Consider the following 16092-nt stretch of genomic DNA (forward strand, 5'->3'; position numbering starts at 1 on the left):
TGAGGTTTGGCAGTTTGCCATAAACTCTTATTAATCCAAGGCTCATTATAACAAATTAAAATTTCTCTTAAGACATTTGAGAAGAAAAAAAGATTTTTTGAAACGTAATCAGGAAGAAGAAAAGAATTTTCTACCAAACTTTTTTCTTACTTGTTTATATAAACAATCTTTTTTTAAATGTATTTTATTATTTTCCATTTTTAATAGGATAATTGCTCTACATTGTGCTGGTTTCTGCTATACATCGTGTATCAGTCATCACTGTGTATATATATCCCCTCCCTCTAGAAGCTCCCTCCCACCCCCCATAAACAATCTCTTTGTCATGGTTCATTTAATTTTGAACTTTAATCTGGGCTTTTCTCTTGGCGTTCACATTTCATAACTTAATTACAATTCATTTCTTCTATTTAGAAAGTTGATGGATGTTAAAATGTTCACATATATTGAACATATCTTAAAATGTTCAGATATATTGTACATGTCTCTGTGTGATAAGGGAGAGGACTAGGTCTAGCCTTGGCATTTCTAGGCTCCTCGGGTGAACTGTGACCTTTCTTGAAAGCCAAGTGACTGCTGCCTCAGCTTCCTTCTCATCTTTAATGTTAGTGGCTTTAGCTGGAGAGTTATTTCAAAGGACTTATTTGGTCCTGTACGGTAGCATTTCATTTGCCCTAATGTATTTTATAAGAGAAACAATATAAATTCCAGGACTTAAAGTTTTTTAATTGGGCTTTGAAAATTTAGCATCAGTATAACTTGATCCATTTTAATATAATAATTTTACCAAAGTTTGTTGATGTGTCTATGTGTAAAACATCCAGACTAGTTCCAAGAAGACCCTTAAGTTTGTACTAGTTCAGATCATTTCTGCACAGATGATTGGGACACTTTGACAGCATGTGATTGACCACATGTTTGAATGCCTAACCATATTCATATCATTTGGGTTCCTAATCTCTCGGAATAGTTTTGTTGTATCTCACAGGAATCATAGTAACGTTTCAGATGGGCGTAATAAGAAAGTTCTTTCAGAAAAAAGTTTTAAAATTCCTATTGTTAATGCATCTATCATAAAATGAGGGCTTAGTGAAGTACCATCTCTACTAGTCATTATTTTGTAAATCACCTTTTGAGCACAAAATTCTAAACTGTTGTACCCTTTTTTGCTGTCACTTAGGATTTAAATAAATTAATGCAATGTGAAAAACTAGAGATTTTGATTTGGCATAAATTCTGTCCAAATAAAGTCTTTTTTTCTTAAAGTCTTCTTTAAAAATTGAAGTAGAGTTGGTTTATAGTGTTAATTGCTGCTGTTCAGCAAAATGACTGTTATGCATGCATATACACACGTTGTTCATTTTCTTTCCCATGATGCTCTGTCACAGGATGTTGAATATAATGCCCTGAGCTGCGCAGTAGGACGTCCCCAGTTGGTGTCTGCTAACCCCAAACTCTCAAGCGTCTCTCCCCCACCCGCCTCCTTGGCAGCTACCGGTCTGCTCTCTGTCACTGATTGTGTTTCATTGATAGGTTCATTTGTGTCACATGTGAGATGTAAGTACTGCCATCTGGTGTTTGTCTTTCTCTTTCTGACTTCACTTCGTGTGAACCTCTCATTGCGTCCATGTTGCTGCAGATGGCATTATTTAGTTCTTTTGTGGCTGAGTGGTATTGTTGTATATATACACTGTATCCTCTTTATGTATGTATGTATGTACATATGTATGTATGTATCATCATACAATGTTGATGAGCATTTAGGTTGCTTCCATGTCGTGACTGTTGTAAGTAGTGCTGCTGTGAGCATTGGGGTATATGTTTTTTTTTAACTATAATTTTTTCCAGGTATATGCCCAGGAGTGGAATTGCTGGATCATATGGTAATTCTAGTTTTAGTTTTCTGAGGAACCTTCAAGCTGTTTTCCACAGTGGCTACACCAACTTACACTCCCACCAACCGTGTAGGGGGTTTCCATTTTCTGCATACCCTCTCTAGCATTTGTAATTAGTAGACTTTTTAATTTGACTGGTGTGGGGTGATACCTCATTGTAGTTTTTTCATTTCTCTATAATAATTAGCGATGTTGAGCATCTTTTCACGTGCCTATTGACCATCTTTATTCTTCTTTGGAGAAATGTCTACTTAGGTCTTCTGCCCATTTTTCAATTGGATTGTTTTTTTATTGTCAAGGTGGATGAGCTGTTTGTATATTTTGGAAATTTAAGCCCTCATCGCGCTCATCATTTGCAAATATTTTCTCTTATTCTGTGGGTTGTCTTTTCATTTGGTTTATGATTTCCTTTGCTGTGCAAAGGCTTGTAAGTTTGATTAGGTCCCATTTGCTTATTTTCGTTTTTATTTCTATTGTCTTGGGAGATTGACATTAATTTAGGTCAAAAATGTTTTGTCTAAAACAGCTAAATCTTTAAGTCATACTGAGAGGAAAGCAGGTTGTCTTCCTGAGAAAGGGAAGTGAGTGCTTTTGAATAGTGAGGAGTCAGGCACATAATTAAAGGATTAGGATTCTTGTTCCAAAGCAGAATGGGAGAAGAGAGTGGAAGACTCCCATCTGGTAGTTTCAGTCTTTGAACATGTTCTGAGGACTTTTGTTTTTGTTTTTTCTTTTATGAGAAGATGGTAAAAGAGGGCTTAGGGCTTTACGAAAGAATCCAAAGGATCAAGATTTTAGTTTATGTTATGGCAGACAAGGCCTTTGGAAGATGCCTGGTGATCTGACACAATGAGAGAGAGGCTGTCATGGCAGGCAGCCTGTGTTCAGGACTAAGAGATGGGCAAGAAGTTAGGACCGAGGGGAGGTACTCATGGGAAACAGGAGTGGAAGAAGCAAGAGGTCAAAGGTACGAGAAGGAATAAGTGGAGATACGAATTGGTGAATTCTGGGAGGTTGCTAAGAGGTGTCTATACAAGAGGATGTGAATAGAGAAGTGGTCACTGAGGAAGATTATGGGAAAATTTGAGGGGAATGAGCCCAGAGATGATACAGTAACTGTAAATTGATGAGAACGCTTTGGAAAAGTCAGGCATTAAGAGGTCAGGGATATGAAAAATAAGACCTCAACTTACCCTCTGGCTTTACAACTCTGAATTCCAAAGCACACATCTGAAAGTTAATAGTTTTGCTTCTCAGAAATGTGAAATAATAAGCTGACATACTTCTATAAAATTGGAAGTAAATTCTGAAAAGCATATATGGATTTATGTGGTAATAATCAAAAATATTAATTGCCTCTTTGTAAATGCTGGAGTATGGGTGCTGTTTGGGTGCTTCTTAGCAGGACGTTCCTAACAGGAAAGAGGGAGACTTAGCAGGAGAGTCTGATGGTGGGCCTTTCCTTTTACCGTAAACATGCAGTGTCCTTAGCACAGATGGACGAAGGACACTCCTCAGGGAAACGTGGCCATGGGAGATACTGTTTTTGCTCATTTTCACTTGCAAGAAGAATAGAACCCAAGTCACAAAAAAACAGTTCTTCTGTGGTAGAAACAAAAAAGGGGGGGAAACAGAACTGTAGACTTAGACTCTATTTTTGAAACCAGTAACATCTGTTCTTTCCTGTTCTTTTGGCAAAGGAATAAACATCTTACAGAAAGGAAGCCGTATTAACCTGTACATTAGTTTAAGGAAACTGCCCATTCTCAATCTTAATGGCCTCTAGAGTGGGTGGTATCTTTTCCCTTCAGCTTAGCAGTAAAGCCTGAGAATGGACTTGACCTGAATCAGATGTTTTTCCTTGTTATAAATTTGTTGTTCCATTTGTTGGAGATTTAGGGATCTTTGTAATCTGTAGGGATATCTGTAGAGGCTCTCGATGAGCCTCTGTCTCATTGAGAAAATAGCTAATTGTTTGGGCTGTAAGCCAAGAAAGTGGGTAAATATGGATAAACAGTAATCTCAAATTGTAGTACTGGAGAAGACTTGAGAGTCCCTTGGACTGCAGGGAGGTCAAACCAGTCAATCCTAAAGGAAATCAACCCTGAATATTCATTGGAAGGACTGATGCTGAATCTCCAATACTTTAGCCACCTTTTGTGAAGAACCAACTCATTGGAAAAGACCCTGATGCTGGGAAAGATTGAGGCAAAAGGAGAAGCAGGCAGCAGTGGATAAAATGGTTAGCATCACCATCTCAGTGGACATGAATTTGAGCAAACTCTAGGAGATAGTGGAGGACAGAGGAGCCTCCACTGCAGCCTCCCATGCTGCAGTCCCATGGGATTGCAAAGAGCTGGACACGACTTAGTGACTGAACAACAAGAAGTAACCTCTCATGGGGAGAGTATTTCTGAATCAGCTCCTGTTCTAATGTTATGTTTAATGAAGTTGCAGCATACAACATTTTCTTTCCTCACACTTTTAAAGTGTTGACTCGTATTTTGTCCTGTTCTGTGATGATCCCCGTGAAAGGAATAGAGAGAGGTTGGGAAGTAAGCAAGCGTTTTGCCTTTTCCGCCTGCAGGTCCCAGTAGGGATGGCACAATCAGTGAGGACACTATCCGAGCCTCTCTCATCTCAGCGGTCAGCGACAAACTGAGATGGCGGATGAAGGAGGAGATGGATCGTGCCCAGGCAGAACTCAACGCCTTGAAACGAACAGAGGAAGACCTGAAAAAAGGTCACCAGAAACTCGAGGAGATGGTTAACCGTTTAGATCAAGAAGTAGTAAGTAACTCATTGCATAACTGCACTATCTTAATTGTAGCTATGGCAAAGTTTCCTGTATGTACTATGGCTACCCTGGGTACTGTGGGTATTAGAGTTCAAACGATTGTACACAGTCTTTAAGCACTTGAACATAGCTCCTATACAGCTTGTTAAAGAACAGAGCCTGTGGTTGAAATACATTCTTTGACTGGGAAGTGGATGTATTTTAGAGGATTTTTCGCCTGCACCTTCACGCTGAGGGATAATGTTTTGACCCATAGGAGGACTGTTTGAGTGTTGATGTTACCAGACGGTTAATCCAGAAATAAGAATTTGAGAGAGTTCTAAGCCATGATAAAGATCTGCAGACCTGGGGTGCAGACTTAAGGATCAGTTCTTTTTTGTTTCCAAACATTGTTTGAACTATATGTAAAGTATCTTTGGTATGCAACCTTTAGCTCTTCAGCTTTCTCACATTTTTATCAGACTGCTGTGCCCTGAAGAGTCAGTAGAAGTCAGCCCTGTGCCTTCTTTTGTTTAAAGATGTAGAGGCACTAGCTTAATTTGAACACCAGCTTCACTCTTCACTTTCATTCTTGTGAGGGAGAATCTGTTCCAGTAAGTGTGCATTTTTGATGAAAGGATAGAGAGTTTATTGAGTGTTTGAGGGCTTTGGAGAAAGTGATTGGTATGTACACGTTAGTCTAATAAATGGTTCTGGGGTGTAAAACGCGCTTCTTGACAGTCAGCTATTTTCAAATGAGGGAAGTGGCACCCGTACAATTTAGAGCCTGCAGCCACCACCTGCTATATCTTGGGACTAAGATTCAAGTGTTTGTGGGGTTCTGTGCATTGAATTGTCTGTATAGACTGGGGAAAGTTCTTCCTCTGGGGCAGATGTCCACTTGTTTTGAAAGAAGGGCTTCTTTTATGATTTTAAGAAACCTCCTCTGGAAAGTGTCTTGTGTGATGGCTTAGTTTGCAGTATTTATCACTGGTAAGTGACAGGCTTATCACTGCCGCCAAAAGTGCTCAGCTTAGCATCTCCTGTCTGCACTTAGCATGTTAGAGCACACCTTATCCTCTAACTTTGAAATGTGTTGTATTTGAAACATGAATCTCATCCATGAGTTGTTTAAGCATTGTTTTATTAGCAAGTCTGCTTGTATGAAGTTGAGTTGTAGATGTCTGACAAATGGATAATTACAATTAGTGTAAAATCATCACGCTTGGACTGTTCTGTTTTCAGGCTGAGGTTGATAAAAACATAGAACTTTTGAGAAAGAAGGATGAAGAACTCAGTTCTGCTCTGGAGAAAATGGAAAATCAGTCTGAAAACAATGATATTGATGAAGTTATCATTCCCACAGCCCCACTATACAAACAGATCCTAAATCTGTATGCAGAGGAAAATGCTATTGAAGACACTATTTTTTACCTGGGAGAAGCCTTGAGGCGGGGAGTCATAGACTTAGATGTCTTCCTAAAGGTATGTCTTCTTCACTCTGCTTTCCAGAGTTTCGGAACATGTTTTAGAACCACTGTTGCTGAAAACCACAAATCAAGAGGGTTTGTCTGTAGGGGATGAGTTAAAATTCTTTTTCTTTCCAAAAGCGAGCAGGTGGGGTAAATGGCTATGAGCAGTGTCTTCCCCCCTGCAGAGAGGACTGAGGATAATCTGAGTATGGGAAGAAAAGTGGGCTTGGTGGCTGCAGTTCCTGCCCCAAGGCGGCATCAAGCTGAATGTAATTCTTACTGCTGCACCCGGGTGGATCGCAGGCACAGTCAGATTTCCATTCTTTCAGGTCACACCATCTAAATTAAGATCATTGACTGCGCCATCCTTGTTGCTTTCTTTTTTCCCTCTGTTAATTTTCTTAGACTTGCATACTTTTATACCTGTTTTCCCTTGTAGAGTATGGGGCTTGCCCTGCTAGCAGTAGAGCCCTTCTAAATGATTCCAGGCTTAATGCTACCGTACAGACGTGGAAGATCTGTAAGCCAAGTTTGGCTACTGTTCTCTGTTGGGTCATGAAGAGCATGGCTTTAGGGATAACAGCCACCCTTTGGATATTCAGTACAGCTGCTTCTGAGGCTTCAGTGTGCCTGCGAGGCTGGTCAGGTTGCCTGCTGACCCTGCCTGTCTCACTGTGAGTGTATGGCCAAACCACTCTTGGACCTGGTAGAAGCATATGAACAGCTGGGACCCAAGAGAGGGCTCCCTTCTGTACGCTGTCCTCTGCTTGGGTGGCATAACTGAGGCCAAGATAAACATGGAGAGGTGAGGAAAGGATGCTGTTGCTGGGCACTGGACCAAAGGTGGCCTGGTGCTACTCATCCCTGCACTTCCCCTTTTTTAGCTAAGTAGTGACAGTCAGTCAGTTCTAAAAGTTTTTTGTTAACTTTTGTTAGGATCACAGTACAAGTTTCCCTGGCATCTTGGTTGTCTCAAGATGTAGCTTGAACTGAGCCAGATCCTGCATGGGGGTGCTTTCCCTGTGACACATTGTAGGGTCTCAGAAGACTACTTTCCTGAGTACAAGTGTGTTAGTTGATCAGTTGTTGCCAACTCTTTGCGACTTCGTGGGCTGTAGCCCGTCAGGCTCTTCTGTCCATGGAATTCTCCAGGCTAGGGTTTTGGAGTGGGTAGCCATTCTCTTCTCCAGGAGATCTTCCTGTCCCAAGGATTGAACACGTTTCTCCTGCACTGCAGGCAGATTCTTTACCATCTGAGTCACCAGGAAAGCCTCCACAGGTTCCTTAACACAGCCTGCCAGCATCAATCCGGTGAGGTTACAGCCACATAAAATGTAGTATTGGGCTCCAAAGGAATGTTGATGAGTTTAGGGTTCCTAACTCCCACTAGGTTACAAACTGTCTGCTAGTTTACGCCTGGACCTGGATAAGGGCTAGTCTAAACTGTTTGACTTCTTCCCCCTCACAGCATGTACGTCTTCTGTCCCGTAAACAGTTCCAGCTGAGGGCACTAATGCAGAAAGCAAGAAAGACTGCCGGTCTCAGTGACCTCTACTGACTTCTCTGATACCAGATGGAGACTGAACTCTTCTAAAGTATTCTTTTCTTCTCTTCCTTTCTCTTATATCAGTAGGTGCCCAAAATAAGTTATTGCAGTTTATCATTCAAGTGTAAAATATTTTGAATCAATAATATATTTTCTGTTTTCTTTTGGTAAAGACTGGCTTTTATTAATGCACTTTCTATCCTCTGTAAACTCTTTTTGTGCTGAATGTTGGGACTGACTATGCTAAATAAAATTTGTTGCATAATTTTTCTCTTTTTTACTGAACAGAATATATGAAACAAAATAAGTGAAACCTTAGTAAAGTTCAGCTTCTAATTTAGCAAAGTATAATATCCAACATGAATTGAAATTTAGTATTATTCTCTAGCATATAAAGTGGATTCCACTCAATATGGGATATAATACATAGAAATCTAAATGTTCAAATGTTTGGATTTGAATGACTTTTTCTGTGAAAGGTCCTCATATCCTCCTGCCAATTCTGTGTAGTTTTTTTCCTTTTCAGACCTGACAGAACCATAACTGTTTTCATCATGAAAGTAGCACAGTGGCCAGTGCCAAGCTACACATCTGAGAGTTTATGTTAACTCAGCAGGATGCCCTGGCCACAGCTGAGGAGGAAGGTACAGTGTACACTGCCTGTCTGCACTTACTGTCATTTGCAGCCAGTCTCCCTGGTGAGTGACTCTGGGTAAGACCGTGGTCACCCATATGTCCCATATGTCCCATAGAGGTAACCCAGCAGAACAGTGTTCTCTGTCAGGTGAGAGCTGGCAGGTTCTAAAGAAACGAACGTTCTAATTTAAGATACTTTTAAGGTATGTAGGGTGTGAAGCAATCTTTCCCAAGAGAAGAAAGACCAATTTCGTCTCATCACTGAAGAATTTATAGTTTAAATCTTAAAAAATTAAAATCCACTTGTAAAAATTATCAGAATAAAAACTAAAAAGGTTTAATTCAGTGTCAGGATTGAAGCTGACATTTATATGAGTTATTTTTGGGTAAATATACTTTTATTTTTACATGGTAGAGGAAGTTACAGCTTTATTACAGCATATAAATGAACATGGATATATCAGCCAGCCAAAACAAAATAATTAGCATAAACTTGATGAAAAGCATCAGTTTCTAACACAGTAAACATACATTGTAACATCCTTTTGGACCAAATGGCTACTATATATATAATACACAAGGCAAGTACTGGTGTATCAGAGGCACTAAAACACCTTCTGTGATGCAGTCATTTAGGGATTTGCCTCCAAATGTTGGATGATAACTAAAAGAGCTGAGGGCTAAATAGAGGACTCACTCTGCCCCCCTTTTTTCCAACTTTTAGGAATTCAGGTTTATTCAGAAGTTTGACATATGTAAGCCTGTAACTACCCTCTCTTTTTCAATAACTTCAGAATAGTAGTTTTAAGTAACTTAAAAGCTTGAGCTCCTTTTGAATTTCCCAAAGAGTTTCTGCAGTCTCTTTCAAATGGGCCTCATCTTCAGGGGTCAGCTTTACCTTTACGAGGTCTGTAGTGCCATTCTCTCCAGGACGCATGGAACACTAGGTATAGTCTTCATTTATTCAGTAGTGGCCCTGAGAGTAAAGACTTAAAAAGTATTCCTTTTTCTTTTCTTCTAACAAAGGTCTGCAATATGAGAAACACCAGTTGCTGGGTGAATAGTATTTAACAGATTTGTAGTATGAATTGTGGCAGAAAAAAAGACCACCAGGAAAGAATAGTTTAAAACAGATGACTAGACATTTATTGTTCAGATTCATCTGCCATCTTTCCACACAGGCCCCAACCTCTTGCCATGTTTGCTGGGACCTACCCTTCTTTTCCTATCTCCTTGCCCACAGTCCACTTCCTATAAGGAACTACTTTAAAACTTCTGTTACTTTATTCCCAGTGATTTAATTCTATTTTACTTTACCCTCTCCCATTCAGACTAGCGGAGGCTTCATACCTGGGCCCCAACTTCCCCCGCCCCAGGAGACTTAACTGCTGATATCTTTGTGACCAGTGCTGATTTCTTAGGTCTCTTCTTGGACCAATTGAAAACGTTTAGATAACAACTCAAAATAGTACAAGACCTACCCACACAGTGGTTCCCAATGTTACTAGATATTTATAGAGCTAGTTCACTTAGTTAAATAACAAAGATGCAATAAGACTTACTTTCATCTAATCAGATATAGTAAGACATACCACACTAGGCCAGGAGAAAGGTCTACAAAGGTAGGTCTCTTCCTCCTCTACTACCCATCCCTTTGTCTCTCTTCAACAGCAGTAAAGAATATATTATAGGAAGAGGTGCTTCCACAGAATCAACTTCAGGAATTATCCCCCATAAATGCTCTTTTATCTCATTTTATGTTGATGATACACATTTTTTCAAACATAAACATCCTACCTTATTCATGTTGGAAACTGGATGCACTCCTAAGACTGTTCAGAATACTTGCTGTTATATCAGCACAGATAGGGCAGCACCCCATTTCTTTTTAATCATCTCACAGCCACTGTAGATTTGGAAGAAATGATGAACATAAGTACATGACTAGCTGGGACCCAAGAGAGGGCTCCCTTTCTGTACACTATATGTGTCTTTGAACGTCAATATGTGGCAGCCTGACAATGCCACAAATCTGAATTGTTTCCATCAGTAATTTTTCCTAGGAATTTCTTACAGGACTTGGTTATTTAAGGTAGAAAAGAGTTATGAGGATAAGTGAGAGTTACGAGACCTAGAAATTAATGTGAAATCAATTTTACTATTAACAGTAAAGAATTTATAGCAACAATTTAAAAATATATTCTTTTAAACAAGAATTTAACAAATAGGTGCCTACAATATGGTAGACACTGGGTTAGGTTCAGAAAGGAGCAAGAAAGACTTAGTCCCTGACTGCTTAAGAGTTTATTATCTGGTGAATATGATCACACAAAAATAAAAAGTGCTAATGAAAAAAAAGTATCGGAGACACAACAACGTGTACTTAAGGGACCCAAATCTCATCCCTGTGGCACAATTCAGCCTTATAGCTAACTTCCAAGGTACTGAAGATGAAAAACTAACATATTGCCCTGGCAACCACTTCTTTGTGGACATTGCCCTACTACTCAGATCTGTATCAGTTCCTTTATCTGAGTTTAGATCCTTCAGAGAGACCCCAGTAATGTTCACCCCAATTCACACAGAAACTAAGGAAAAGATACCCCCAAATCCATTTATTACATAGTGTTATATATAACAAGTGTTTTGCTTTTTTTAAAAAACCTTAGCAAAACTGTTACAATTGCCCTGAGAGGTTTACAACTAGGAATTTTTAGCAAAACTCAACAAATTCAGATGTCTAAGTCCTATCCCAAATCAGCTAAATGTAAATCTTCAGGGATGGAGCCTACAATTTGATCCTCTTGGCAGAGAGACACCAAACAAAAAAGGGACAGTTTGAAATGGCCAACTATAAGTTAAGTTTTACCTTTTATCATTTCAAGTTCTTTTCCATAGCCAGGGTTTGTATTAGATTTCAAGGGTTCTTAGCCAGAAGAAACTAAGATGGTAATAAGGACTGCTATCATATTAGCACCCCTTCCTCCTCTTCCCTTTAATTTTCTCCATGAAATAGAATTCATGTTAACTGAATTATTTCTGACCTTTCTGAACTAGAGTATCCCAAGTTAAATATAAACTACATTTTGTTTCGTGCTGTGTTAATAAGAAAGCCTTATACTCTTAATCATACATATGCAGGATTATGGTAACATTCTCATTTTTTTTCAAACCTGTGTTTCTGGTAAGTTATTTTATTATAAAAATAATTTGCTAAAATTTTAAACACTACTCAAGGGCCTAAAGTAGGATAAAAGTCCTTTTTCCCCACTCAAGAGGTATTTTGTGATTAAATATATGATCAATATAGTCTAAATATATTTCAGAGTGCGTGCATAGCTCAGTGGCATTTTTGGGCTTACCACTCCAGTCTCTGTGCTCTAAAAGGTCAAAAACCACAACAGCTTTCAGACTGGACACCAAGCCTCTGCCCAGTCAAGAAACAGAAAGGAGCAGGCTGCTGCTGCTGCTGCTAAGTCGCTTCAGTTGTGTCCGACTCGATGTGACCCCATAGACGGCAGCCCACCAGGCTCCCCTGTCCCTGGGATTCTCCAGGCAAGAACACTGGAGTGGGTTGCCATTTCCTTCTCCAGTACATGAAAGTGAAAAGTCAAAGTGAAGTCGCTCAGTCGTGTCCGACTCTTCGCGACCCCATGGACTGAAGCCTACCAGGCTCCTCTGTCCATGGGATTTTCCAGGCAAGAGTACTGGAGTGGGGTGCCATCACCTTCTCCAGAAAGGAGCAGGAGCAGTGGCCAGATCACTGCTCGGTGACAAGCTGCTCCCAGTAACAAGAGTTTTGGGGGAAATGCTTTTAATTTCCACACTACAAAGTTAAGATAGCCACTGACAGAAAAAGTTCTCATCTTAAATGATAAACTTTTTTACACTTACCTAAATTAAAACTGATAAGTCTGATGTTTCATGGAGGAAAAAAACATAGTTCTCTATCCAGCTCCAGCTGTTGTACCATAGTTTCAACAATATTTACCCAATAAGAATAAATTATGAAAAACTTTTGTTGCTACTCCTCTTAGCCTCTTGTGCAAAAACATATCCATTCATTCCATAAAACATTTAAGAAATAATATTCCTTTGTGAAGTCTTTGAAATAATTTTTGTCAGGAATAATCCATTTAGATGGATGAAATGCCCTCAAAATATATTGGAAAAAAAACTAGGAAATGCTAAATGGATTTGATTAACTACTTTTATCAGAGGTTGACAGATCATTAAAAATTAGTAATTTAGTAAAACTAAATAGTAAAGTCAGTAAGTGTGAATGGATACAGAAAGATGATACAATTAAGTCCATCCCCCTCCCCCAAATACATAAAGAACATTTATAAAGACTGTCTGTTACCTGGGTCACAGTGTAAGCCTTAACAGATTTTAGAAGGTGAATGTTAACCCACATTTCTGTGATCTCAATTCAGCTAAGTTAGAATCAACCACAATATAACACATTTTAAAATGCTTCAAGGCTAAAAGCATACTCCTAAATGACTCACTGAATCAAAGAGAAAACTAGGAGTTACAAAATGTTTATAACTGATAGTAAAAGTACCACAAAACAAAATGTGGTACTGTTAAAGTTTATATTCTTAAATGCATCTTTTAAACAAGAAAGATTGAGTATTAATCATAAAGTAAAAGGAAGTTTTTATAAATGAGCTGAAAGTGGTAAGATTAAAAACACCAGTATCAATAAAATAGCTAATTCTTAGGGAGAGGAGGACTAATAAATTAGAAAAATAACTAGCAATACTAGGGCACAACATCCCCAACAAATAGGAAACAGAAGAGGTCAGGACAGATACAATAGAGGTTTAAAAACTCATAAAACACGTGCCAGTATATTTTAAACCTTGGACAAAAGGGACAACTCAAAAAATAACGTCAAATGACTTAAGAATGGAAAATCTGAACAAATTACATTGATGAAGTTTTATCACAAATCTAGCCCTTCACCCTTCGAATTGTTTTATCAAAATTTCAAGAATAGTTCATTCTTATCTCAGGCAACCTATTTGATTAGATAATAGGAAAAAACTTTTGGTGGGGACATAGTAAAACCTTGACACCAAAACTGAGCAAAGAGCACATGAAAAATAGTAAATATTATTTACACAGATACACACATACTAAATAAAATATTACAAATAAGTGGGGTTTTTGAAAAATAGTTCATGACCAAGAAAGTTTTACCCAGAAATGCAAAGATGGTTCAATATCAGAAAGTCTATTAATATATCACACCATATGAGATTTAAAGAAAAAGATCATTGGAGTTGTAGAAAAACCTGATGAAATTCCAAATGAATTGAGTTTAATAAAAGTAAATTTCAACAATCTAGGGAGAAAAGGAAACAACTTGAAAAGGTATCAAAAATCCAAAACAAGCATCACAAATAATGAATAAAAATTAGAAGGATTTCCATTGCAACCAAGAACAAGACAAAGATACCCACTATCACTGTTTATATTTAACATTTTACTGGAGTTCCTACAGCCAGTACAGTAGTACAGGAAAAAGATAAAGGTCTTATAAAATATAGAAAAAAGGCCTTATTGGAGGTGGTAGATGTGTCTAGCAGAAAATGTATACACGTACCTCTTTTATTTAAAACACAGCTGCATAAAACTATAAAATTTATTTTTGGGCCTACAAGATACAGAAGGTATTTGACAACAGCAATCCAAAGCAGGAAGGGAAAGACACTAGTAGAGCACAGAAGTGACACCAGACAGTAACTCATATCTAGACAAAGAAATGAATACCAAAAAATGAAAAAGTTAATATAAAAAAAACTACATTTTTTCTGTTAGCTTCTACAAAAGACTTAAGATTATACAAAGCAATTGTAACACTTTATTACATTTTTAATACATATAGACATATAAAACAACACAAAAGTGGTGAGATACTGGAGCTATAATGGAGCAAAGTTTCTGTATTTTATTAGAATTAAGTGTGCAAAATTATGAAGTATGTCCTGGAACTTTACGCTGATATTGTAACTGCAAGAGAAAACCCTAAAGAAAAAAAGATCCTCAAAAAACAGAATTTAAAATGTATTAAATATAGTCACTCTGCTTATTTAACTTTGCATATATGCAGAGTACATCATGTGAAATGCTGGGCTGGATGAATCACAAGCTGGAATCAAGATTGTGAGGAGAAGTATCAACAACCTCAGATACGCAAATGATACCACTCTTAATAGAAAGCAAAGAGGAACTAAAAAGCTTTTTTATGAAGGTGAAAGAGGAGAGTGAAAAAGCTGGCTTAAAACTCAGCATTCAAAAAATTAAGAGATCATGGCAACCAGTCCCATCACTTCATGGCAAATAGAAAGGGAAAAGTAGAAACAGTAACAGATTTTATTTTCTTGGGCTCCCAAATCACTGTGGATGGTGACTGCAGCCATGAAATTAAAAGACACTTGCTCCTTGCAAAGAAAGCTATGACAAGCCTAGACAGCATATTAAAAAGCAGAGACATTACTTTGCCAATAAAGGTCCGTCTAGTCAAAGCTATGGTTTTTCCAATACTCATGTATGGATGTAAGAGTCTGAGCACTGAAGAACTGACGCTTTTGAACTGTGCTGTTGGAGAAGACTCTTGAGAGTTCCTTGGACTGCAAGGAGATCAAACCAGTCAATCCTCAAATAAATCAGTCCTGAATATTCATTGGAAGGACTGATGCTGAAGCTAAAACTCCAAAACTTTGGCCACCTGATGAGAAGAGACAACTCACTGGAAAAGATCTGATGCTAGGAAAGAGAGGGCAAGAGGAGAAGGGGGCAACAGAGAATGAGATGGTTGGATGGCATCACCAACTCAATGGACAAGAGTTAGAGCAAACTTTGGGAGATAGGGAAGAGCAGGGAAGCCTGACGTACTGCAGTCGAGTCTCAGAGAGTCAGACACAACTTAGCATCTAAACAACAACAAATAATTAAAATGACACTTTAGAAACTATCCCCTTAAGGCAAAAAAAGAGTAAAGGACAAATCAAGAAACAGAAGACACAAGACATAGAAAAATAGCAAAATGGCAGGCACAAATCCAAACATTAAAATAACATTAAATGTGAATAAACAAGCCATTCAAAATGCAGAGATTTTCACACTGAATAAAATGAGATCTATACTGCTTTCTAGAAGAGGCACCTTTTTTTGAGTACTATTTTCCAAAGCCTTTGAAAAGCACTAAACCCATCTTTGCTTATTTGCATCCAGTTATGAGTCTATATATGTCAAATTGGTGGAGGACCTCTGAGTTGAACACCAAAGCAAAGTAATTTGATGAAAACAAGAAACTAGGGTAATGGATAGCCTCTGTAAAATTAATAGAGAAGAAAAAAGTCTGTAAAGAGCTTCCTTGAAGTTGTGATAGTTAAGAACTGTGGCAAAGAATCTCAGGCCAAGGATGTCATCAAGGAGTATTTCAAATTTAAGAAATGACAAATAAAAAACTTAATCCTGTACCTCAGAAAAATTGTAAGAGAAATTTAGAAATACCGAAACAAATGAAAACAAAAACACAACATACCAAAATGTATGGGGTGCAACTTATACAGTGCTTAAAGGGAAAAACTCAGCGCCCGTTGGGACTTCGCTGGTGGTCCAGTGGCTAAGACTGTGCTCCAGTGCAAGGGGCCCAGGTTTGATCCCTGGCTGGAGATCTAGATCCCATGAGCTACAGCTAAGAGTCCGCTTGCCGTAACAAAGATCGAAGAGTCTGCATGCCACAACTAAGAC

General features: G+C 38.4%; 1 protein-coding gene across 1 annotated transcript in view; it reads left to right on the plus strand.

Moving 5' to 3' along the window:
• TSG101 (tumor susceptibility 101) overlaps window positions 1–7954 on the plus strand; it is a 36957-nt gene extending 29003 nt beyond the window's left edge. The window contains exons 8-10 of the mRNA XM_010858474.1: window positions 4483–4685; window positions 5917–6156; window positions 7612–7954. Coding sequence (XP_010856776.1) covers window positions 4483–4685; window positions 5917–6156; window positions 7612–7701 — 533 coding nt within the window. The 3' untranslated portion in view covers window positions 7702–7954. The remainder of the gene's footprint in view (window positions 1–4482; window positions 4686–5916; window positions 6157–7611) is intronic.
• The last annotated feature ends 8138 nt before the right edge of the window (window positions 7955–16092 follow it).

This window comes from Bison bison, unplaced genomic scaffold (assembly GCF_000754665.1).
Source record: "Bison bison bison isolate TAMUID 2011002044 unplaced genomic scaffold, Bison_UMD1.0 scf7180017864388, whole genome shotgun sequence".
NCBI lineage: Eukaryota > Metazoa > Chordata > Mammalia > Artiodactyla > Bovidae > Bison > Bison bison.